The sequence below is a fragment of the Cinclus cinclus genome, chromosome 1, assembly GCF_963662255.1.
Source record: "Cinclus cinclus chromosome 1, bCinCin1.1, whole genome shotgun sequence".
Classification (NCBI taxonomy): Eukaryota; Metazoa; Chordata; class Aves; order Passeriformes; family Cinclidae; genus Cinclus; species Cinclus cinclus.
Window position 1 is genome coordinate 58,063,205 of NC_085046.1, and position 27,368 is coordinate 58,090,572.

Here is a 27,368-nt window from a genome sequence, read left to right on the forward strand (position 1 = left end):
ACAGGTCTCTCAAATCCAAGCCTCAGTTCAGTAATTTGAAATGAGAATGACTGAATGTGCAACTGTTTTCAAATTCAGTTTCTGTCCAAGTTCCTAACAAAATAACCTCTTTGTTCAATACTCATAAAATATGTCTCTTTGCTTTTACAACAATTGACCGATATTATCTATCAAAATCTGAATATTTTGGTGGTACAGGAGTCTGATCAGACACAGGTACACTCCAAGACTGATACCAGTTGGTCTGCCCAAGTGTCTTGGTTCTAAGGAAGCTTGGCTCTGTGCTCATATGTGCCTCCAATGGCTTTTCACACATTATATAAACCAGTGGGATTTCCTCTTTGCAGTGACAGGCACCCACATAACATTTTCTGGTTAATATAGAATTTCTTTATGCACCAAATGTTGAGCAGATACACCACTCACACTCAGTCATGGAGTCTCCATAATGTATACAACAACTATTAGCAGGAAAATAGTAGCACAAGCTCCTTGCAGTTGTTACAGTCCTGTTGAAGAGTAGGGAGAAATAAGGCTCGTATTTACATATATAAGTAGGTTTTCTTCAGTTGTTTTGGAATTACAAGATAAGTTTGTTTTTATGAGGTGATCAATTAAAAGTATCCTAATTTCTTAGGATTTAAAGTGATTTGTGTCAGCATAATTATCTGTGTTCCCATTCACTGCCTCTACACCTATGCAGTTCCCTAGTGCACTCTCCAAGAATAGTTCAGTTAGTTTCCAAGTCACTCAACATATTTCACTTTTAAGCAGCTATGTGCTAAAAAGCTTCCACTGTTGTCAATCTGAATCTTTAATAGTTTTGAAACTGTCAGGCAAAAATTTCATTCTTCTGCAATTCTGAGCAGCAGAACAAAGATGACAAAAGACTCATGTTAATCATAGATGAGAAATATAATGGCATTTTTCAGAACCTTAGGGCTTTGCTTTAACAGGCACAGGCTTCTTATTTCCCCCCTTCTAGCCCTTTAATTTTATAAAAATAATAGCTGCAAATAAAACAAGTAACAACCAAGAAAAACAATTAGCCAAATAGGCTGAATCAGGAAAATTCTCCCTATATTTCCCACTGGTTTTCTAATTGCTGTCATTTTGAATCATTAGATTGTTTTATGTTCTACAACTCAATATTCTTTAAGTAACCTGTGATCATTCACTTTCTTATGCTCATAGCATCCTTCCAAGAGTATTCCCTACTCAGATAGGGCACTGAAGAACAGAGGTCTAAGGTACCTGAAGCATGATTAACATCCTCTATGATTTAGATCTCTACATTGTAGCTGAGCCTACAGTGAAACTGTCATTAGGATCCATTTGATGGTTCTTTGAGAGCATTTCTGACCACTAATCTCATCAAAACCAAGAGTCTCCCTTATAATAATGTGATGAAAACCCAGTAGTAGGAGACCCTATTTTCATGCAGATCTCTACTCCCTAGATATAAAAAACTTTGAAAGAAAAAAATATCCCACCTTAAAGAATTTAGACAGAACTCAGTTCTATCTGAATGTCAAATCTTAAGGAGTAATTCCAGCTATGCTGCTGCCATCCCTGCAAGTTCCAAAGGAACAAAAAAAAAAAAAAAAAAACAACAAAAAAAAAACAACCCAAAACAATAGCCTGGTAGTCTTGTCTGTATACACACACTCCCAGGAAACTCTAGAAAGGCACATTTTCTACAAACTCATTTGAAGGAATCTCAAATTCCAGCAGTCAGGCCATCACATTAGTGATGGTTTCTGTGTTAAGGCAAAAAAGGCACATCCCTCAAAGCTGAGGAAGGCACCGTTGATGTGTCTCCGGACACTTCCAAGCAAAGTTAGCTCTCATAGCAGCTGCAGGGTGGTACCTTTATATTGCCTGGGACCACCCGGGTCTGCCTCCACCCCCTGAGTGCTGTGGCACAGCTGGTGCTGACAGATTATGCCTATTATGCATCATTACTCCTTGTGTGCTTTCAAAATGTTCTGCTGAGAGTTCAGCCAAAGATAAGGCAGTAGCCTCAATGCTCCTCAGATTTCTTACTGTACAGAAAATGTGCTTTTCTTATCAAATCCAGTTATCTGAGAGTCTCAGATTCTTATTTCAAAATTCTGTTAGAGCAGCTGAAACACAGACTCTTTAACTAAAAGTCAATTGTTTTTTCAATGTGCACTTCTGAGTATTAAGACATCACTGCATGTTCGTAGGTATTTCTGTCAAAGCACACAGAGAGCTCCATTGTTCTTGTATTCAGAAGCAAAGACAGTCACTAATTGTCCTTATCCTTCCAAACCACCCACGAGCTAAAAACATGCATTTTCTTTTCCTCCTATGGAAACCAGACTTTTCAAATACAGCTCAGGACCTTTTATTTTCTGAAATATCCTCATGCTTTTGACAATCAAGGCTTAAGCAAAATAATGTCCAGCACTGCAGCATTACATCTTGCTGCCTCGCAAGCATACTTTGCAATTCATACTTTTCTTCAGTTTTCACAAGAGCCAATGTATTGGAGCAGGTGGACACCTGCTGCCAGGATCCACACATGACATTTAGACAGGAAGAGACATCAGCTACACCAATCAAAGAAGGGGCCCACCTGTTGAGAGTTCCTGTAAATTCATCTGGATGCCCAGTCCATGTAGAAGGGCATTTACACCATATACATTAATTTAATTGTGGGGATGCCAGAAATGAAAGAGGCACTTGATTCCCTCTGCATGAACATTGGACAAAAGCAGGCAGCATGCAGGATTTCCTCACCATTCCTTACCAATGCCCCAAAGGACATTTGTTACAAAACTGCTTAAGGTGAGGTTATACTATTAGGAGAAAGTACCAAATTATTTGTGTCTTTAACCATCTTCGTCCTTGCCCTGAAGGAGCTCTGTTCCTCCTCTGGCCTCCTACTATTTTTCTTGAAAGAGGTAACAGTCCTCTGCCTTTTTCTTAGTACTATTTCTGTTACCTTTTTTGCTGAAGCTCTCATACCCCATGGAAATACACACTTCCCCAGTTGTTACTGAATGCAAAATACCCCACAACTCACAGCAATTAGCAATCTCAACTAGCTGTCACTTCTCTTTTGGCTGAAATATTGCTGGGGATCAACCACTGTTCCAGTTCTAGGAAGGATTTTGAACAATTTGTTTTCTTTTTCTTTGAATATTCCTGATACTCTGTTGTGACATCAAATTAATTTGCAATTAATAAATGAGCCAGATTCTTAGTACCAGATGTGATTTTCTTGCCAATGGAAACAGGCTTTGGGAGAGAGGTAGCAAGGTCCAGGCAGCAGAAAATAATTACAAACTCTCATTAATACATAGTACAACCTATGTCAAAAGATCCAACAATTATCATTCTGGGTCCTTATTAATGTACACAACTGTTAAGAATTAACTACTGCAGCTGGTTTTTTTCCTAAAAACACTATAAATATTTCTCATATTTAATCCACTGAGACTACATTAAATAATCAGTGTTGTTTCCCATGAACTGTTTCAATTTCTCTGCCCTTGTTCAGCTATATAGAAAGCAATGGAAGATCACACTTGGATGAAGAGGACACATAACAATGATTAAATTTTCACCTCCAAAACACAGACTAGTGTCAGAATCCTCTACTCCTACTCCATGGCACATGAAATAAAATCTACTATTTATATTTCTTTTGATCTTACATTTTTAAAGACTCTTTGAACTAGAGATTTTAAACATGGCATTCTTTCAAAGACCACAGTACACATCTGGTGGTATCAATTCATCAAGCTTTCTTCTTCACTTAGTACTCAGGTCAATCTGTATTATAAACTAAGATTATGAATTAAGCTGACTGATATCTCTCAGGCAACCTGTTCATCAGATAAACACAAGTTAAAATGAGTCAAAAATGGTCCAGAATTTGCCCCAAACACAGCAATTAGGCTGAAATGAATGTGGCTTTTTAAAAGTAAAAGTTTTTTCTATGTTGTTTTCAAACCAAAGTTTTGAAACTTGCCTTGAAGTTTGCTGAAGTTAAGTAAAATGACGATTAAAACAAAACCCCCTGCAGAATATAAGACTGTTTGATTTTGGCCACACAAAATGTTTAACCAAACAATATTTTGGATAAAATGAATGGGTTGGGCTTTTTAAGTGACCACTAGCTTTGGTGGTCCAAAGCATTTTAATACAGAAAATAACAAACAAATATAAAATTTAACCGAAATCCTGAGTACATTATATCACTCTTCTTTTTTACAAAGAGCAATTTCTGTTAGAATCTAGAGAATGAGGAAGAATCTTTGGAAAACCACACAGGAAACACTTGTGAAATTAAATTATTCCAACATTAACGTAATGAAAAAACAAGTTGCCTTCAACCCCTGTGAAAGGACAAGAAAACAAACCAGTACAGCTTACAGAGGTTATTTATTTATCTATATATAGTGTATAAATAATCTAGTAAATTGAGCACTTCTAATTCAATTCAAGCATGGAAATGCTTTTCATACTCACAGATTAAACACGGAGTCTGAATTTTAAAGGAGAAAATCTAACAATAAAATATATAAAACACAATTGCTTGGCCATTCAACTGTATTTTGTGTGCATAAATGGAAAAATGAAGTCACTTCTAACAGACATTGCACACTTGTCATAGAAGAGCATTGGACTGAAAGGCGCGTTGTGAAAGGAAGGTTTGCAACACAAAGTTGTTTTGAGTTTATGATTTTTATTTCAGCTATTACATAACTTGATAGAATAAGGCTTCTGAGTTGAATTTTTCTCTTTCCTCCTATCTGTATTCCAAGTTTTGATGTTCATACTTTAGTTCCCACACTCTTCACAGGACAAAGATTTATTTATGTACAATACTCTGAAAGGCGCCTCAATCAACATGACACCTTTATATTTATTTGTAGGATATCACTTGCACAAATTGAAGTGAGCATGGGGAGTATACAGTGAACACAAGTCATCAAGAATAATAATTATAAAAGAGGAAAAATAAAGAGTCTGGCATATGAAAGTTTCTTCATTACTCCTTAGTATATTTATAATCAGCCAATTTCCTCTCACATTTTCCAGCTCTGTAAAGTAAGAACTGTACATCCTCCCAGAGTCTGTTAGTAAGACATACAATTCCAAGCAGCCATGCTTAAAGTAATTTTATAAACTATTTTATAATGTGGCATGATAATTTCCCTGTGCAGATAATCACTGGACACATAAATCATTTCTCTGCCAGAACAATACTTCCCAGTTTTGATAATTATGATTTTGACTAGCTTCTGGGAAAAGCTGCCATCTGGTTACATCCAGGTTAATCAGTTAATCAGTTCCTTTGCCAGTGATCTTGCCAAGTCACAGATGAAAACCTCGAGTGTCCTGCACAAAACCTCAGGAGATGTAACTTCCCCCACAGTCAGTATTACACACATACAGCTTTGCAAAGCTTTACCAGCCAGCTTTATCCACAGAAAAGTAACTTTATCCCTTTTGCAGAGAAGGGGTCCATTCGCCTGGGAACTCTCCTGTTCCAGGGAGCTGCCTCTGAATTCCGTGCTGATGAGGCTTGACAGAAGTAAAGTTTTCCACCAGCAGCACTCATGGTCAAGACAGAAGCAGTGACTTGCAGCAGCAGCAGGCAGCTCTTCTTTCACAGGAGCACCTCAGTATCTCACTGGTTCCATTTCAGCACATATGAAATCTCTACGCCAAGTTCCTCTCTTCATCCTCCTCTCTTAGTGTTTAGGGAATAAAGAAATGAAGAAAAAGAAAGCCCAGAGGAAGAATCTACACCAGGATATCACTTCTCTTGCTGCACCATACTACCAGTGTTATCATGGCACATGTCAACATGACTGGGATCAAGATCAGTGTTATGAGAATTTCATCTGGTGGATCTTCCCAATGAACCTTTTCTGAAGTACAGTTTGAAAAGAATTGTTTATGAATTCCTGTGATAAAGCCTTCTGCAAGGGGGTTTGGCCAAAAGCAACTTGCATTGTTGGCTTCACGTTCTGTGCACTGGGTAAAGTTGTCGTAATACCTGGGAGAAGAAGAAAATTGAGAGAAGTTGAAATAGAATGTATATGCACATTACACTTAGAGAAAACTATGGAGGGCACCATACAAAATCTCTAAGAGTATGTCTATCATGTAGATACTCTGCTGAGGGACCTCTAATGAAAGCTGTGGCTTCTCACTACACAGAAGGAGAACTGACTCACATGTGAAGTTCTGAAATCCCAGATGGACAATAGTCAAACCCCAACAGCAGCCAGGACCTCCTAATGCCACTTCAGTACAAACACAATTCCTTCACTAGAGACATCTACAGATTCATTAAAAAACACGCACACAAATGTGCCAAGAACAGGACATTTTGAACAAAGTACGGATATATCACGCCTCAGTTGCCACTGGACACAATGTTGTGGTGAAAACTATCATGTGGCACTAGGACTGAACCACAACATGCAGTACTGTGCAAAAAATTTTGGTACTGTTGCACTCTCGTGCAGTAAGAAAATAATGGGAAAATAAACACACAGAAAGTTAGCTTTTGACAAAATTCCTCTTCTTTCCAACTCCATCAGATGTCCAGCGGGGAATAAATAAACTAACAATTTCTAATTACATGTTTGCTTATGAAAGGCTGGGAATTCTTTGTAATACCTGACATGTAATTTGAATGCTGCATGTGCTAAAATTTACCTGTTCAGGAATAACATATTTATGAGATTTGGCTACCCCTCAGGAAAAAAAAGGAAACAATAAGCCTAAATGAGTAATCATACGGGCTTTGTGGTGTTATTATAAGCCAAAAAAAAATCAGGAAGTGAATGGATATGGGAGAGGAGATCGGAAATTAGGAAGACGAAGAGTGTCTGGTCAGTGCATGAATAGGGCAAGAAATAAGGAAGCTGAATTATTGTCTGCCGCATTTATTTTAGTCCTGCATGACTCAACAAACTCACTTCAAAGGGGAATTAAAAATAGGCAGGAGAGAGCAAAAATCCACATGACACCTCTAGGGACAGCATCCTATTATAGCACCTGAACACCCTACTCTCCCTATACATTCAACAGAAATATGGTAACTCCTGATGATTGAGTCAGTCTGGCATTAAGTCCTACAGGGGACTCATGTTGACTCAATGCTTTTCTGTAAAGTAAAGAAGAGACATTCAGTGTTTGGGCCAAGACTGAAGTCTACTGTGTGTCTATCAGGAGAAATGTCTGCCTGCCCATGCTACAAGCACACAGGTTGGAACCACAGCCTGCTGAGCTTCTAAATTCTGAGGGCTGTGTTCACAGAAGAAAAAGCCTCACAGAAGGGGCCTCTGCAAACTCCTTCCAGTTCTCATTCTCAAGGAGTTTGAGCCAATACTGCCTCATTCATAAGCAAACACACTGGACAATCGAACACCAAACTCCAGCATGAATATGCATATACACACAATGTATGTATATTTTAAGCAAAGCGATTAGAGAGGAAGCTTTTGTGACATCAGCAACCACAGGAAAACAGCAGGAAATAAGCTAAAAATAAAATACAAATATCAGCTGTTTGCTATTTTAATAGTTTCATTCTTCTGTGCAACCTGATGGCATACATTCTTTATGTCCTTGGACTAAAACAGAAGCTGGAGATGCCTAGTTGAATGGGGGAGATACAGCCCCAAGGGACCTGAAGAGCAACAGGTCTGAAGGCAAGGCTACAGGGTTCAGCAGGCTACAATGTAGATGGAAGAGCATCCAGCTGCCCAGACAGGTCAGTGCTCCATCTGGCACAGGCACCAGGCAGGACTCCAGAATGCTGGACTCTGCTGCAGCCTGTTCTGGACCATGCTCTCATGGGCACCCTTGTGCCATCAAAGGCTGCTGTTACAGCCACCTCAACAAGAAAACCACAATAGGGGAATTATGCACAGAGGCACCCTAAGCTCAAAGATTTGATGATGCAATTTTCTTTTTCCTTGGTGTTTAAAATCCCATAGAAAATTTAGTGTTATACCAAGAATTCTGTAGGATTTTTTTCTTAAACGTTAGAAAAATACTTCCCACTGATATTTGATTGCAAATACAACATAACTAGAAAACCTGGTTAAGTGTTGCCAAAAGACCAGACAAAAATAACCTGTGACATACACTGTATTTGAAATGCTGAATCCCTAAGAGCCAAAGTAGAATAAAAACGTTATTGTAAAAGTTGGAATTTCTTAAAATTTTTCCTTAAAACCTTCTCTCATGAAAAATAAAGGAAAAAAAGCTACCAGCACTATAGCTCTCAGTTCACACAACTATGATAAGGTACATACACTCAGCTGCTGGAGAATTGCCAGTAAAGCCAAATTCACTTGAATATTTATGTAGTTTAGTAATTTAGAGTTTATGCACTACAACAGAAAATTCATATTAAAAAAAAAAAAGGGATCCTCTGCATGGAACTATGGATTAGCTGCCTCAGAAGGGAGCAAATGCATCCTCATTACTACAGCACAGATGGCTTTTGTAGCTGACCAATTGGTTTGGAACTTGTTGGGCTTTTTTAAGAAAAGAGATGGGGAGATGGGGGTTAATAGATATTTAATTCCAGTTCATTCTCCTATGCTTTTTTATGCCTTATGTAATTCTCTTTATTCAGATGGTAAAGGCTGGAATAGGAAACCTTTTCACTCTGTGTAATGAAATGGCTATGATATGACAAAGATATCCTGGCCTCTGACTGGAGATACTTCAAGAGGAGTGCATTAAAGTTACTCAACTTGTGAAATGAAAAAACAAGAAATGGTAGTTTTTACTTATTCCCAGAATGAATAACTGGAGCGCACACTGGAGCTCAAGCTCATTCACCTCTCAGTTTATAAGAAGGTGTGGGAACATTCTTATTCTTTGTGCTGAGACACATCTCTTTCAGGCTAGCTACAAGATACCTCAGTAGTACTCAGGAAAGGGATATTCACTGGGAGCCAGGTCACAAGCTTTGTAATAAATAGGCCAAAAAAAAAATTATTTTCAACTCAGCTAAGTAGTCCAATAGGAAAAAAAATGTAAGCACAGTCTGAGCAGCAAGATTAATATAAAGATGTGCTTTACCCTGTAGTTTCTATTGAGGAACCAACTCTTTGGTCATACTGCACATTATTGAAAATACTTTCAGAGAATACAAAAAATAATTCCTCTCAGAGCAATCTCTGAGCTATAACACTTTCTTTTTGTGTGTGAAAGACAATTTTAAATACTCCAGAACAGTACTTCATTTTCAGAGCACACACACTTTTTCTCCTGTACTTTTGCTTTCCACTAAACCAGGTAATAACAATTCTGCCACTGGTTTTGGGTTGGGTTTTTTTTTATTTGTTTTTTTGTTTTGTTTTGTGTTTTTTGGGGTTTTTTTTGGTTGTTGAAACTGTGGAAGATTTTATTTTTTGAGTATTTTACCCATGAGAAACATATTTTTATGTATTACCTATAACCAAGAACCTGGACAGCAGGCAGTTATTATGAGGAATGGTAGTGGACACATTTGCCTTAATGGGACAGCATTTCATGTCTATTTAAAACATAAATACTATTTAAATAGACAGCAGGATTTATTACATCTCATCTATCTCAGGGTACACAGTTCTCTCTCTCTCAGGGCACTTCCCAGTCTAAGTGGGGCTTGAATATCATCCATAGTTTCCCATATCACCAGGGAGGAATGTGGTAAATTCTTTCTCTTTCTTCCCCAATATCCCTGCACAGGAAAACTGCAGAGATGTTCACAAAAACACAAAACCCACAACCCCCTCTTCCACATTTTCATGAGACAAAGAAAACAAATAGATGGTTTAATAAAGAGTTTTAACAAATAAGCATTTTCCAATGTAAAGTTGTTATCTGGAAGAATTCCAAACAATTCTTAAAAAACTGAATATCATATATATGCTACTTAAACATTTGAGGGCATTTCCTGGCTGCAGCCATTAGACCCACTGTCAGATCCAATAGGAGAATCTTTCCAGCTCTCCAGCACTCATGGACAGACCACCACAGAGACACTCAGCACATAAGCAATCAGGAATGTTTTGCAGCTGCTTAATGAGGATGACCACAAATTGAAAACCGAAACACCACACTTTCTCTACCTCATTTTAAATAAACCAGTTTCATGATTAGTGATATAATTATAGAAGGGTAGTACAAAACACTATACAAAATAGATATAATACACTGTGAGTAGTTTTTGTTATTTTGAGTCTAATAAGTACTCAGAATACAATGAAAAACCTCTCTAGCATAACTGAGTCTTGAAGCAAACTAGGTAATAGACACACTAGGGACACTCACTCCTGATACTCTACAATCCCAGACAGCAATCTGGAGTTCCAAGACACTACAAATCATGTGGTGTATTTTAATAAAGATGCTTTAAAACTATTTGCTTTCCCCCAGATTATTCAATCAAAAATGTCTTTATACATAGTCATATACTAAGCTGAATTATCATCCTTGTAACCTCCTCCCAGACTGGAATACAAAATGCTGAAACGTAAAAATATTAACAAGAAATATCATATGATGAGAAAGGCTTTTCTTACAACATTTCCAGATGAAGTGGGGGCAGGAAGTAGCAAAAAACCTCACAAAAATAAAAAGACTGTTCTTATAAGAGATGCAGCCAGACTGTATAGAACTTCAGGGTGTAACAGCCTGAATGAACTTCAAGTAAGGATCCAAACCTTAAGATGATAATTTCCTGAGGTTTCACTACCACATTAAATGGACAGCTTTAATTTTATTGTGAGTTAGGAGCCTATAAACATGGTGGAATATTTCTGGTATTTTCTCACTCAACATCTCTCCAAACAGATTTGTGTCTGTGTCTCACGATTCCTTTAATCACATATTTTCTACCAAGATGAGTATTCTCACAGTCACATTTTTACCTCCTTAATCAGATCCGACCTACTGTTGTGCAGCTCCAAATACAGAATTCAACCACAAGAAAATAATGTGCTACAAAATCATAAGGAAGGAAATGAATGGGGGAGGGGGAAAACTGGTTTAATGACAAAATTACAAAGCATGGTTTACTCTCATGTCACTAAATAATGAACATTTTGACAGACTTGCTCACTTGGGTCAAAAATAATAAACAGATTCTGGTATCCTCTGAAGTAATTACAGATCTTCACCCTTAATTTCACATCAACAGCTGTCTGGAAAATGCAAAATGGTTGAATAAACTTAACTGTAAACTCAAAAATGCACAACTATTACTACATTGTTGTTAATTCCCTAAAGATACAGCCAGAAATATAAATATAATGAGCAACTGTAGATACAATCAGTTACTTTATACACCTAATAGTCATCTCTAATGAGCAGCAGAAACCACTATATTACACAAATGTACAACACACAGCCTGACATCAGGTACCATGTCACTAAAATCAAATATTTGGTAGCATCAGATTTTTACCAAGCCAGAAACTTCTACTGGCAAGCAAGCTTTACCTTCCACCACTCCTGACCTAGATTTTAATGATTGCTAAATTGTACACTCAGCCCATTTTTGGACACCCAGAAAGAGGGGAAAGTAGCCTATGAAGCCATCGCTGCATAATGTCTTCAGAAGCCAATCCCATAATTCCCTTGAATTAAACAAAAATCAAAAGAGTAAATTAAGGCAAATACTAATCCCACTTAACACTTACATATCCAACTTCTTATAAGCACAGTATCTCATAAGCAGCCATCACTGATGATGTGTGGAAGATGTCCTTAACAGCAGGAATAGAATCATTATATACCTACCCCTTACAGTCAAACACATAATTTTAAATTTTAAATCAATTTTAAAACCTTTTCTTATGGATCAAGTTTTGAAGTTTTTGTCAAGTTGGTTAACTAGTGAAAGCCCTTCATTTCCTTAGGGTTCTCCCAAGGAGACAGAATGTTTCTAGGGACAAATGTTGAAACACATTACATGCTTTTGTGCACATCAATATTTGAAATTTTACAACCAAAATTTTAAACCTTGCACTATAACATGTGAAGGGAAGCAGGAAGCATTCCAAAGCAGGAAGCATTCAGATCAGAATTATAAGACCATCTTTTGATCTCCAGTAAACTCTTCTCAGTGCTGAAAATGGCAGATGCACAGTGTCTGCAACCTCACCTGCTTTTTCCCTATTATAGTCAATTATTTCTCTATGCAGTTCAGATTACTTCACAGTGACAGGGCAAAGGCAATACCTGACTAAGATCTGGATGTTTTTCTTTCCCATCAGCTGTGCAATCTCCCCTCAGTGTCATTAAGAAAACTATTAGCATTTTCTGGTGCATATCCTCCTTCAAAGGCCAAGCATGACAGAGATGAGAGCCCTGAAAAGCCAATAACATAATTTGAAAGCACATTCCTACTATTTATGGTCACGTTCCATTTTAAATCAAAGTTCTGCATGCTTAGAAACTGTCCGTGGAAACACTGGGATAATTGTAGGGCATGATGCACAAGACAGCTTCCTTTAAGATTCCCCTGCCAAGGAAAGGAGTCCAGGACAACTTGTACAGACTAGCAAAAAAAAAAAAAAAAAAAAAAAAAAAAAGAAGAAGGTAGTAGAGCATTGCACTCAAATCTCCCACTGTAGTGATGGAGACATATGCAAGCAGAACACTATCTTTGTATCTATCTCAGCTCAACTCCTTCCCCAAAAGCATTTCCACCTGAGTCACCACGGATATGCACATTCCTCACTGCAGTCCGCAAGAGTGCCAAGTGCTCTTGGAGCATGCAGGCATTTGGGTCAGCTACTGACACAGTCACCTGTTGAGGAGGCTCTGCTTTCTCCCAAATACTTGAGTCACTTTGTTCATTCACCTTTCACAGTTTGCTACAAACAGCAGCTTATGTGTCTCTACTCTTCTCAGAATGTTCCAACTCCATGATAAAACCATCATTCCACCACTGCTTCCAAAATTAAAAGCTCAGCCAGTTTCAGTCCAGTCATCCAGCACCTGGGGAGGAGCCAGTGTCAGGAGGGAAGTTGCTAGCCCAGAACTGCTCTGAGCTCATGCCACATTTCAGGAGCTCAAGGCTTTTCTTTCCATCTAGATGAACACCAACCTGACAGGTGAACAGAGAAAATGTGGCTGGAGTTCAGACTGGTGCTCCACAGCTGGACCTCCAGGCAGCCACTCAAAACAAGAAACCATGAAGACAACCATTTCTCTGACCAGCAGACAAAAACTCCTGGGGAAAGAAATAGCAGAAGGGCCCTTCTTCTTCAGTCTGCATCTACAAACAACTGCTTCATATTCCATTTTTATGAGGATATTAGAGAGTATTAAAGTGTCACCTGCTGAGTGGAAGCTGTTATTAGATTCCACTTAGTCCAAAGTAACACAAACCTTTTATAATACCACAGCACTATTTCTTCAAGTGAAAAGAGAGGAGAGGAATATCTGGTGATATGCAGCTGTGAAACAGAAATCATCAGTTAATCAGGCTTTGAGAAACAGCCACTACAGCATCTCCACAGATTGAAAAATTTAGAAAACCCAAACCTAACAATTTATCTGCTTCTAAGTTGAACTTTTCATCATCATTTTCATAACCCTCCACACATAATTTTTATGAGCATGTAAAGAATGTACACTTTTTCTGATTATTTATGGAAAATGGGTTTTATATAAACTTTTAAAAATTCCTGTAAAAAGCCACTTGCTTTGGGAGGAGTGGCTGCAAGCAGAGCACAAATAATGGGAGTCAAAAATCAGTCAAGTAACAACAGATCTTAAGCTCCAGATTATGTCAGCTACTGGACTAGTTAAAGAATAAATCCTTTCTGCAGTCTTGCATAATAAATAATTATGTGAAATTGCAATCTAGGCACAGACAGTCCACAAATGAGACCAAAACTGATGAAAAATTAACCATAAAATCAAGGGAACAGCAACAACATAAGAAATTGATTTAAAATGAAGCATAAAGGCCATTAGGAAAGAACCCTATCATATAAAATCCTGCTTATCTACTATTCAAGTACATGATTATGTTAATACAGAACCATCTTAAGATCACTGTGCTTCTTAACCTGCCTTCCTGAATATAAAAATTGGACTCAGCACCTCACTGGTAACTCCCAGTCCCACAGCCAGACATAAACACAATTCTAGATACCAGAATGCTCATTTTAACATTTCTAGGTTCATTTTATAATGTTACCTTAATATGAAATGGTACATTTTAGCAGTCAGTGAAATGTATGAAAGGTATTCATATATCTGAGAGAAAGGCAAAACATCAATTTCTTGAATGCTGCAAAGAATTGTGCTGATAATTGTTCATCAATGCACTATGCCTTAACAACCTTTGATTTCCACTCCTTTTATACTCAGCACTTATCTTAGAGAAAATTTTTAATTTTACAAATCTGCCATATCTCTATTACTTTTTATAAGCACTACAGACATCTCATGCATTGCCTTGAAGTATGTCAATGCAGCCAGCAATGTGTTGCCTTTTGCAGATTACACAACAGGCTGAAGAAGGTGACTTATCTGCTTAAGAGTGCAGAAGACTGCATTTCTTGTCTTGGAACTACTTTCCAACAGTGAATTATACACTATTCTGTAAAAATAAATAAAATCCCAGAGCCTTGGCAATTAACCATATAAAATACTTTTTTTTTAAAAAGGTATTATTACATAATAAACTTCCGTAATTAAAACAAGACCCTGAAAAACATATTAGTATTAATTCATACCTATTGTGTTTTCAACAGTTAACCACATGAATAATACCACATGTAGCCTGGAGCAAGAAAATCTATTTTTTCCGTCTCTGCTGAGTTAATCTCCATTATTGTATGTTCGTGGTTGATCCATTTAGAAAACAAGAATGTAGAAACTGTTTTGCAAACCAGAAGTACCATAAAAGTTGCATTAACTTTTCCTTTTCATAATACATTTATATTTTCATTTTCACTGCCTCTTAAAATATACTGTCCATTATATATGCATTGCATAATTCATACCAGTCTATCAAGTTATACCATATTATTTTACCACCAAGCAACTTTACACAGAAATCTAATGCATTTTTTTTAAATACAGCCTTTAATAATAAGCTCCATGAAGACTGTTTTCAGTTATTGATCTTAACACAATAAAATTCAAAAAGGTCATGAAAGGTGTTGAAAGGCATATTAGCTGACAGTCCTGAGATTTAATAGCAGACTGCTTTCTGACATCACTCCTAAATTCCTTACATTATTTTTCCCAAGTGACTTAGATTTGTTATTTTCTTGTATCTTTACCTATTTGTTAGTTGACTTGGAAATATGAGCACTGACATACCAATGCCACCATGCAAGTGTAAGCTATCACCCTTAGTCCAAGGCATCTACTGATGTACATATCAATTTGTCTCACAGCACCCTTGCTAAAATATTCCTGCTGGGGTCTTCAGGTGACATCAGCTTCACCAGTGTTGAAAACTCTTCCAAAACTTTAAGAAAATATTGATATTTATATTAGTAACCTCTTGGCAAATGCCAGATTTAACTCCCTTTTTGAAAAAAAAAAATGCTCAGGATAAATAAATGTAACAGATGTTAAAACTTGCTGAGAAAGCACTTAAACTGAAATCTGAAATTAAAAACTGAAGTTTTCAGGTCTTGATAATGAAAAGGTAATTCTCTTCTTATTTAGCTGCAGGCTCAGAAGATCCTTCTCTTTTTTCATACTAACAGAACTTTCACAAAGATTTGCAAAATTTTATTGATAAATTGAAGAACAGAAAGATTTGAGCTCTTAAAAACCTTGAAAAGATGGATAATAGGCTGGAAAAACACATTGTTCTCGCATGATATGGTCATGATGTTTTAAAACACAGACCCAATGTCTCCTGTGGTTTAACAAAGTAAGAAAGTTATCAGTGATGAATGACAAATTCCAGTCGCTTTCTCCCTATTCCACAGCACTGGTATCCCCAAATGGTGGCTTTTGTAGACTGTGATTACAACATATATTGTGATATAAACAACAAAAACATAGTTTTAGTTCACCAAATCTGAGCTCTTCGTACTTAATGTATATAATTCAGCAGCCTCCCAAAATATTGGCTGATTTCTCCTAATCCTCTACAATAAACCCATTTACCAGTTTCAAGTGAGCTCTTCAAAGCAAGGTTTTGTTTGCAAAAAGCAAGATTTTTTCAGTGTCTAAAATGAAAACCCAAGAAATCTCATCAGAAGAAAAACTGACAAGGCTTTGGTAGTTTGTAGCACAGCTATGCCTGTAAGATGCTGCAGAACAAACTGATGGCTTTGCATTTATAAGCAAAGCGGTCTGCAGGTCAGCACAGAACTTAGAAATGCCAGTGTTCTTAATATAGCATTACAGTTCAGAAGTGAGAGTAATTCACTAAAAATTCAACATTCATGAATGTGCATTCACAAATGTGAATGTTTTTCACAACCCTTCTGCATCAATATAAGATAGCCACTGCAAACACAGTTTTAGAAATGCACTGCTGTAATTCTGCACTAAAGAGAGAAGAAGTATTAGAAATGAGTATCCAAAGCATATCCAATACCTCACCTGGAATTATCAAATATAGACTTTCTTTTCATAGCCATGTATTCATATAAAATGTCTGTGCCTCTCACTCATAGTAAAGGTGATATTTATAACTGCACTAAAGAACCATATTTCAGCCTCTGTATCCATCAGAAAGAAAGCAGTTATAAGGGAATGAAGTATTCCTGCCTCATGTTGAACCCTCATTTCTGAATTCAAACTAACCACTTGCTTTATTTTCATCAGGTCGTATTATCTACTCAATATAAAATAAAGCCAATACATTTCATACGAATGTATGATCTGAAATACAGATCCTATGGAAGATATTCTACTATAGCCCCATTAAGGGACCCACTGTGCTTTTGCATTAACTTCATAGCAACAAGGATGGCTGATTTCAAAACTGCGCATGATTGGACACATTCCCAGCACAGTCCTGTAGCTGACTACTCTGTGAGATTTTATAAACTTTAGGTTTATTTCATTCCCAATGTTTAAATAATAGACAGCAAGCAGTATTATTTCTGCCATGAAAAACTGCTATTGTCAGCTACCAGCATGATGGCAACACAAGTGCTTAAAGGTTCTTTTCCATTGTTTTACTTCCTCACACCTAATTGATTTATTAGGTGCCTTGCTTTTGAAAAGAAAGGCATGAGTCACAGAAGGAAAACAGTATGTTCTTGGGGTAACAATTACCAGCTTGGTTTTGCCACTGCTGACATGGCCTCTAGGAGTTTTTAGATGGCTTTTTTAATACAAAACTACTGTTAAGTTTTGATATCTAAAGAGGTGAAAGAAATGCACAGGTAAAAAAGATTAAATATCAGCATCATCCTCATTTCGCTGAGAGCTCAAAAAAAGCAGCAACTGTATCTGTATGAGAAGCTCGAAGGAAGCCAGTCCTACCAAAGATGACCAAATGCTGGCATCTACCACACCAATCCTTTTCCTATACCCACTGAGCACTAAATGGTAAATCAGCTACACTGACACGAGGCCACACAGAGTGCAGGTTTACTCAGCCTTCCTTCACAGAAACACTGAGCTGACAAAGAATATTTTCGTCTATAAAATCTGGACTAACAAAACTGGGAGAACTTACAGCTGGCTAAATAAGGGATTTTGGTCCCCCTTCCCACTTAGATCTTCAGGAGAAAAGAAGATACTACTCTTCAGACACAGAGAACTTTAGGCAACAATATTGCAGAAAATTACCCAGAGACCAGGCAGTAAGATGGCCTTTTGCTGTGCAAGCACATTTGTGATTTGCAGCATTTTTATCATGACTTTGCCTAAGGTAAACCATAACTGATGTAGTTGTCTGTCTACAGGAATATGAATCACAACACAAATACAGACAGCCCCCTCCTAACATGACACAAATGAGGAAGGGTGGGAGTCCTTTTAATCAGCACTGTTCTGGATCTAAAATTGTATGTGCTGGTCACCCAAACAACTAGTCTCCAGCAGCCCCAGGTTGCCTTTCACGTGAAAAAAATCACATGCAAAAATCCAGAAGCAAGACTTTTCTGAAAATATTTAAAAGAAAGGTGTTAGTTTTCTAATTGTGAGACCATTACCATGGGAACATATTAGCTCACATGAATCAGTGGCTCACCTCAGCTGCAAAACAAACCCAGTGGTTTGTCTGAGATTTTCAATAGGGATTTCTAATGAGATTTGATACTAGGGAATATGCTGACGCTATCCAGAAGAGATGTTTACCCAGGAAATGAGAAGGCTGAGATACTCTAATGACTTTTTTTGCCTTGGTCTTCAATGGCAAATGCTCCAGTCAGACCCCCTAACTTGCAGAAGGCAAAGCAGGAATTTGGAGAATTAAGAACTACCCACGGTAGGAGAAGATCAGGTTCCAAAACATGTAAGGAACCTGAAGGTCCACAGGACCTGATGAGAGGCATTTGCAGGTCCTGAAAGAACTGGCAGAGGAAGTGGCTAAGTCACTACCCTCACATTTGAGAGGTCACACCAGTTTAGTGACATTGCTGTTGGAAAAGAGGAAAGAACCCCCATTTTTAAAAAGGCAAATTAAAAGGAGCATCTCTCCTCTGAAGATAGGCTGAGATATTTAGGGTTGTTAAGCCAAAGAGGCTTTGTGAAGACTTTATAGCACTTTCCAATACCTAAAGGGGACTAAAGATAGCTGAGAGGGACAGTAGTGACAATGGGGAATTGCTTTAAAATGAAAGAAAGTGGGTTTGGATTAGTTATTAGAAAGATATTCTTTACTGTCTAGAACAGGTTGCCCAGAAAAGCTGTGGAAGCTCCATCTCTGGAAGAGTTCAAGGACAGACTGATGAGGCTTTGAGCAACCTGGTCTACCAGAGGATGTCCCTGCCCACAGCTTGGAACCAGGTGAACTTTAAGGTCCCTTCCAACCCAAACCACTCAGTGATTCTATGGTTTTCACAGAACATTCCTCTTCTGTAGAAGTTTTGTCATCAGCAGCTGGATGCAATCACTGATTGGTGTCCAGATCAGGCTTCCTGCAGTAGTCAGTGGGGAAGATGAAAAAACTCAGATAACCAGCCAAGAAAATTACTTAGTTTGGAGGGCTCTTACATGCACACTCAGCCATCAGAGGTTCTTAGCTCTAAGCTTCAGAAATGTGGGCATGTAATTTCATTTTGGGCTGCACATGATTCTTCCAGAGTTTGCCTTCCCACTGATGTTAATGTGATCTGGCTTTCTTTTATGTAATATTTTGCTAAGTTTCTTTTAAAACTAGGCACTTTTACAATTAGCTTAGTTGGGCCAAACTCTAACAAGCAAAACTCCCACTGACTTTGAAACTGAGCAACAGGATTATTTTTCCAGATTACATCAAATTTAGTCATACAATTTTTTATCCTTAATTCTTTTTTCAAATCGTCAGCATCTGTACAGAACATGGGTGGACTCCCTCATCATCTTCAATGGGACAAAAACTGTTTATAGAATTAACAGCCCATGTAAAGTGTTATGGGAAAATTACACTAAGGCTGTACAGAAGAAAGAATCATTATTTACAGTGGGCATAGACCATGGACCATGCACACAGCAAAGCAGGAAATTTCATCAGGTACACACATATACCTGCAATGAATCTGCTTCAGATGTATGGTTGAAGAAAAAATTAGCCCTCTCATATTCTGCTACGAACTAAAATTTAAAGTATGAGAAAAATCAGACTTTTAACATCTTCTGGGTACTGTAAAACAATCTCACACAGCCACTGCCTCACTGCAAATTAGGGACTCCTAGAGCTGTGAAAACAGGTAAAAAGAAATGCAGGGATTGGAGGAAGAAGTTTGTTACGATCAGTTCTTTTTCTCAAATAGAAAGTCCAGATCTGACATGTTTTACATGCACTACTTTGCTAGAACTCTCCTCCAAAACAGAAATTGCTATTTCACCCTTGGACTCTAAATCCACGGCTATTCCTTGGCTGGTAAACACAGAATGACTGACTGGGAGCTCCCAAAGTAGCAGGTATGCAACCCTAGACTCTTGTGAGATGAGAGCTGCAACAGCAATATTGGCTTGAAATGAGATAATTCCCCACCTGTAACAGATGACACTATCTGTTTATAGATGTAATGGATCAATACTAATCTTTCAAACGAAGAGCTGATGCCTTTTCACAGTACACTCACACACTTTTACAGGGTTTAGAATAGTGACTACTGGGCACATTGTGTGGTCTGCAATAGTGCAGACATGGCCACAGCCATCTCTCTGGCATCATAATTACTGAAATGCTGGTAACTGCACTCAGAAATACGTGGAAAATGGTGATGCAGAGGAGAGAAGACTGGTGCTTGGGAGCAGGCCAAAACCTTAACAAGCCACTGAAAATCATCTTTAGTATGTTTTAGTCCCACATTTCCGTAGGGGTTAGGCCTAGGAGACACACAAAAATTTGTTTAAGAGACTGTTTGTTCTAACTAAATTGTTTCCAGGATCCAGTTAGAAATATTTGAAAAACTGTTTCATGAGCTAAGAATAGAAAGTAATCTAAGCAATTAAAATGAGGAACATTTTTTCAGGTTCATGTAAGACAGCTCTGGGCACTCTCATCTTCATCTGGCCACTTGCTTCAGGAATTAGTCATACCTGGCCTCTCAACTGCAGTCCCACACCAGGATTTATCACAGCACACTAAAAAAGTCTGACTATTAATAATGAATTTTGACTTGTGGACAGTATTTGATTTTACATATCCATCTGTAGTTGCTAAATATTAAGAAGATAATACAGAAATATAACACATAGTTATGATATGTAATGCACTACTATTAACATACATGTTACTGTAAGCAGACATAACAGAAATATTATACATGAAAAACAAAAACCTTTCTGCAATTTCCAGTCTTCTCGCAAATGAAAAGTGTATTTGCTTTTGTTAACTCCCCATATAGCTTTCACCCACACTTTAGTCTCTGCTTATTCACTTGCCGTGTACCACAACTTTGAGTCTTTTAAACAACCTCACTGTGTTTTCATCTTCAGAGCTCTCTCTTAATAATCTAAAGGCCTCAGCAAAACTGCGACTAGGCAAACTCCTTCTCTTCTGTCAATGAGCACCTCGGGCTGTGTATTGAAGGTTTTACCTTTCCTGTAAGCTGTTTCTGGTTGGCCTTCATATTCTCATGTCCAAGCTAGAACCACTGAAACCCACCACATCCAAATTACTTAAAATATTTTAAAATCCCACTTTGACCCCTCATCGTATTTAAGCTTTCAAATACCTTTGGACAATTTGACCCAGAGTATTTGTATCCTAACTAACTGAAAATCCTCACAGAAATACGCAAAAATTAAAAGGGAAACTTCCTTCTAATGGCGCTCCTGTAAAGCTTTACCTGAGAATTTACTGTTTATATGTGATCATTTTACACTTCCAGCAAGATCATTATCAGCTGTGGAGGCTAAAACTCTCATACTGGTTTGCAGTACCACCTGCCACACACAGAAGCCTCATCTGCTCAAAATCAGTAAAAAGGCTGCTTTTTAAAGAATTCAAGTTTGTTAAGAATGTCAGAGATGTCAAAAAAAAACCTCATAGCTTAATTAAGTTACAGCAAACTGGACTCACCGCAAATTCCCTCACAAATGTTTGGCCAACCGCTGAAGCACTACAGAAAATTCCTATTTACAATCCCATAGCCAAAGGACAGCCATTTATACTGAAGAGCTAAAACTCCTCCACGAAACAAGGAATTTAGAAAATTTGGAGATTTCCATTAACTGCTACATTTCAATGTAAGTTACACAGATTTCTTTCTAAAAACATAGAAAAACCACCATGCAGAAATTAGTGCATGAAGAAACAGTTTCTTTTATACAAAACCCACAGTTTTAACCTAATATCTGATCCAGGCTGATTATCTGTTACTGCTGGAGGCTAGATATAAAATCAGCACAAACTAATACTACCATGTTTAATCATCTGCATTTTAAGTGCCCATGACTAGATACACCAGTTTTTCATTAATTTTTCAGATTACTCCAAAGTAAGAAGTAAGAAATGTTTCTGTCCTGTATCTCAGGGCTCCTCCATTGAGCTGGAATAAATTAGCCTCTATGTGTCCCTGCCCAAGGCAGGGGGGTTGGAACTCAAGGATCTTTACAGTCACTTCCAAATCAGGCCATTCTGTGATTCTGCATGTTTCTTATAGAATGAATGACATCAAATAACAATGTGCATTCTCAAATTGTAAAAATCTTAAAGGCAGATGCACATTTGCTGTTTCTTCAGTGTAATGAATTCCTACAGTAAATTTATGATCAGACTTCTAATGCTTGATTAATCCTCGATTCAGAAGATAAATTTCAAAACAAATTCCTCCTGCTACTCTCTCCTAAAGTAGAACTTGAAACATAAAAAAAACCCAAACGTTTTATTAGAAAATGTGTATTATGTAAAAATATAAAAGATTTTTTTCTTCTGGAAAAGTCTTAAATACTTCTGGTACTGCTTTTGAGGAAAACTGAGCAAAGCCTCAGACTGACCAACTTCTTCAGAAAAATCTTCTTGTAATGGGAATGAAAACAACACCAAACAGTCAGCACAACTGGAAAAGATAAAATCAAGGTGGATTCGTAACCCTAATTAAAAGTCAGGAAAACTCAGACACTTCAGCCATCTCCAAACCTTGAAAAATTCTTGCACCAGAACATGCAAATTATTGAAGAAATTTTAGCAGAAATCTTGCAAAAAGTTGCCTGCTTTTTCACCTGCATTAATAAAGGAATAGTCTAATATTTAGACTCCTACTTTTCACTGCTGCAAGTAATCCCATGAGTTGAGGTCACTGATCAATTCAAACAATGTATCAGCAAACAACTCTTGTGATTATAAAGCAATTGCAATGAAGATAAAATGCAGCAAAACTGCAGTGTTTCCTTCATAATAAATAAAACATATTGTACCTAGATGAGTTATAAAATTAAATTTGTTGTTCCATAACATACAGATATTTATTAAATAAATTTAGCAGTGCCAGCACTACAAGGATTTTCTTTTTCTTTGTATGCACACACTTCTCTGTCAGATTTGACTGCAATTTCTTCATGCTGGTGTGGAAGAGCTAACCCTCTCTTGCTCTTCCCCACAGCTGGAGAGAGCTGCATGAGTGCATCTTTCACTCCAGTGCCATAGGATTTAAGAATCTACCTTTTAACAGACTGCAAGGTTTTTAAAGTCATCAAGGTGTGCGAATGAATGTGCTAGGAAGGAAAAGCATCAAAATTGATAATATGCTGTCAGATTATGAAACATTATCAAAAGGTAGGGCATTTCAACACAGGAGCTGGTGCTAAGGGAGTCATGGCGAACTGCTGCAACACAGCACTGCAGTCCAACAGTTCATTATCTGTTGAGTCTGCTGGTGATCAGCTACTTAAAAGCCTTGCATCACACAACGTAACACTAAACAGGACACAAGACCAACGACCCAACAAGAACATATTTAGGGCTCAGTGACACTGTAAGAGATGAGGTGACAACGTTCTTGGGGCTGCTCTGCCTCCACAGCAGCCTCCAGAAACAGCACCAGCACAGTTCCAAATGCAGGAAGCTGTTCTGCTTCAGGATGGCTCGTACCATACCAGCTCCAGTTCACTTGAGTCTTGCTTTCTGAAGTGCTGAACACCTGCAGTTTCCTCTGATTTCAGCGGGTGTAGAGGGTACTCAGAGCTTCTGAAAACCAGGCATTACGCATGAGCAGACATGGTCTTAAGAAGCAGATACTCCACAAAGCAAAAAATGCCACCAATTTCACAAACCCTGTGAGTTTTCTCCAGATCAGAATTTGAAGTATGCAGCTCTATAGAGAGATGTTTAAATATCTCCAGTAACTACAGAACAGGAAAAGAGATTAGAGAATAATAATGCTACCCTCACTACTGTCAGTCTTGCAGTATTTTAGACATCCAAACAGAATGGGTAGTGCTCACTCTCTCCATGCTAGCTGGCAGGCAAAAAATCATGACAGCAGGTTCAATAGGACAAATCATTTTAAATTTGGACAGGGCAATTTCACATGAGGTGAATTTCTGAAACAGTGTCATCTTACTGATAAAAGGGAAATGAGAGGAGGGAACTGCATTGCTGTCAGAGTAGCATGATTCTAAAAGCATTATTGCTTTAATAATTTCACAGAAAAGAAATTACTCAGGGAATGTTTGCTTAAAAGGCACAGAAATATAGATTAAATTTAAACACAACTGTGTGAGGTAACACAACAGCAGTTAGTATTAAATAGCCCATTGCCTAGTTCTCATTAAAGTGGATTATTTTGCAAAATGTTTGAGTTAAGAGCTGGGTGTGTCTGTGTGCCTATGGCCTTACTGAAGGGCTTTAAGGGCTACATCTTAGCCCTCTGCAAGGGGCAACAAAACACAGAATGTTTTCTATATTCTGGAACATAAATATTTTGCATGCATTATGGGAGAACTATTAATACCAAAACTAACTCTTACATGATAAATTCTGTCAGGTTGCACCACTTTTTTGAGTCCACTTTCTTCATCATCTCTTCAAAGAATTTCCCACAGGCAGGCAACTTTTCTAACATGAGAGATTCATTGCAGAGCTCAGTCTGTTGACGTGCACCTAGGAAACATCAGAAGCACTTTAATCACAAACACTGAAATAGAAGCATAAACACATCACTCAAATTTGTCACACAGTCCAACTTGCCGCTTACATTCTCATAAGATTAGCATTTAATTTTCTATGCAATTTTAGAAAATAGACAAAGTATTTACATAAATATGCTAAAAACATAACTTGGTATAAAAAGCTAAAGGTTACCATATATAGTACTGTCTTTTAAACCTAGCACAGAGGAACCTATCTAATCACTTTTCTCATCTCACTTAGCTACTACTCATACTAATTCATTACCATTTGCATTTTTAGTTAAAAGCTAACTGGATCTCCCAATCCCCAATTCCAGTGTAGAAAGCACTTTTTAAGCTTACAAAGATGCATCGCATTCAACTAACTATATTACTGTGAAATTACTTTAACATTGGAAATATCTGTATGTCTTACCAGCTAAAGGGTGTGAATTTCCACAGTCACAGCTTTTCCTTTAGTATAGCTAATAAAGGAATTGTCTAGAGAACAAGTCCAATGAGGGGGGACTGAGGGTGCTGGGGTTGTTTAGGGTGGAGAAAAAGAGGCTCAGGGGAGACCTCATCACCCCCTACAACTTTGGGAAAGGGGAGTGAAACCAGGAGGGGTTGGTCTCTTCTCCCAAGTAACAAGCGACAGGACACCTCAAAGATGTGCCAGTGGAGGTTTAGACTGGATATTATAAAAAATTACTTCACCAAAAGGGGTGGAACAGGCTACCCAGGGAGGTGGTTGAGCCACCTCCTGTGGAAGTATTTAAAAGGTGTGTAGATGTTGAACTTAGGAATAAATTTTAGTGGTGGACTTGGCAGTGTTGGCGTAACAGTTGGACTCATGATCACAGAGGTCTTTTCCAATAGAAAAAATTCTATAATTCTATGAATTATCTACAATTATCAAGTGAAATTGAAATTACAGCATATAGCTACTAGCAAAGAAAGAGTTAACCTTGACTTGAGCAAGCCTGTTTCTTTTTCAACCTATAATGGCAACTCCAGTATAGTCAGTCAAATGTTCTTCTTATCCAGCACATGCCTGAATTGGAGTACAAAGACAATATTTTGACATTTCTTATAAAATTGAAATTCTGAAAAAAATTCTCTTCAGAGTAATGTGTTTGATTTTAATAAGCCTGAAACATCTTTTTTTTTAATCAAGCCATTAAATGTCTTGCTTTACTTCAATAGATGCCACTATTTTGACCATTCTAATGTATAAAAAATGCATTAACATTGAAAATTACCTGTAAATATATGTATATAAACGTCTTTAATACAAATGCTTAAATTAAATTAGTCAGAAAAAAACCATGTAATTTTTTCCCTTCACAGCAGCTCATATCCAAGGATTTAACAGAACAAAACTGCAACCCTAAAAAAACTGGTATATCATGGAATGCCCGTGAGAACTCTGGAGGAACAGTTGCTTTTTAAGAATAAAGCCAAGGAGAACAGACCATTTACTCCTAATGTTTTGGGGGTTTTTTGGGTTTTTTTTGTGGGTTTTTTTGGTTTTTTTTTGTTTTGTTTTTTGCTGAGAACATATTTACACCAGGGAGAGGAGGTATTTCTTTTGCTTCTATTAGTTACTTTGAAAGCAGGATCCTATCACTGCTGAAAAGAGCTGATGGTTCTAATTTTGTGTGATAACAGTCAAACACATTGCCTGAGGCCAGCTGAGGTCAAAATCACACAGGACTTTGCTTGGTAAAAAGAGAAGTCCTCATGGCCCCCCATTCCTTACTATCTAGAAAAGAAAACCCCAAACTCTAAGGCAAAATGACTGGTCTCAGGCTTCACATCATAATCCATCCATCACTCAGAAGCTTGAGTACCTCCATTTGAAATGAGGCATGTGATTGTAAAACAGGCTTGAATGAACATCATTTCACCCAGGAAGAAGCTGGCTCCTTTGGAACCCCAGGCAAGAGCACCTTGCAATTTAACTCCAGCTATCACAGCTGACTCCTCAGCTGGTGGTCACTCTCTCCATGATCTGTATGACAAATTACAACCATCTCATCTGGCCAAAAAAACACTTGGCTTTCACATATTTGCCAAGAGCAGCAGGCCCATAATGGGACAGCCTATGCTGCACCTGAAATAGGTCTACAGCTTCCTACAGACCACAGGTATCTCCAGGTGCACAGGTCACTCACTGGGACCTAATCCTTGCTCCTTCCTTGTGTCTGACTGTCAGTGCTCCTGAAGTCTTCACCCATATCAGCAAAAATCAGAACTACAATTCATCATCAGTGACAGAAATGGGAAAAATTACCACACAGGGCAGCACAATTTTATCCATGAGAAGTTAGCATGATAACACGGACCCTGCCTACTTAAGTGTTCCTGTCAATTCATCTGGCAGCTGCAGCAGTTACCAATTACTTTCCTCAGCTAGACCCACAGATGAATGCTAAAACCTGCAGAATTCAAAACCACATATGAAAATTGCATAGCTCGCAACTTAAATCCTGCACTGATGCTACAAAAGTTACACAAAGCTGCTTTTTCTGGCAGGGTATTCTAGACTGCCAGCTATCATTTGATTTATAAGCAAATCCAACAGAGTACAAGTTTTTCTTCTACTACATCACGTGTGCTGACAATTTATTCCAGCCCTTTCCCAGCAGGGTGTTTGAATG

The 27,368-nt window shown here is 37.8% G+C and overlaps 1 protein-coding gene across 1 annotated transcript in view; it reads right to left on the reverse strand.

Moving 5' to 3' along the window:
* Window positions 1-5,784: 5,784 nt before the first annotated feature.
* The window catches only part of RAMP3 (receptor activity modifying protein 3), a 28,213-nt gene continuing 6,629 nt past the window's right edge, over window positions 5,785-27,368 (reverse strand). Inside the window, exons 3-4 of the mRNA XM_062507649.1 lie at window positions 24,565-24,697; window positions 5,785-6,040 (exon numbers count right to left, since the gene is read on the reverse strand). Coding sequence (XP_062363633.1) covers window positions 5,785-6,040; window positions 24,565-24,697 — 389 coding nt within the window. The remainder of the gene's footprint in view (window positions 6,041-24,564; window positions 24,698-27,368) is intronic.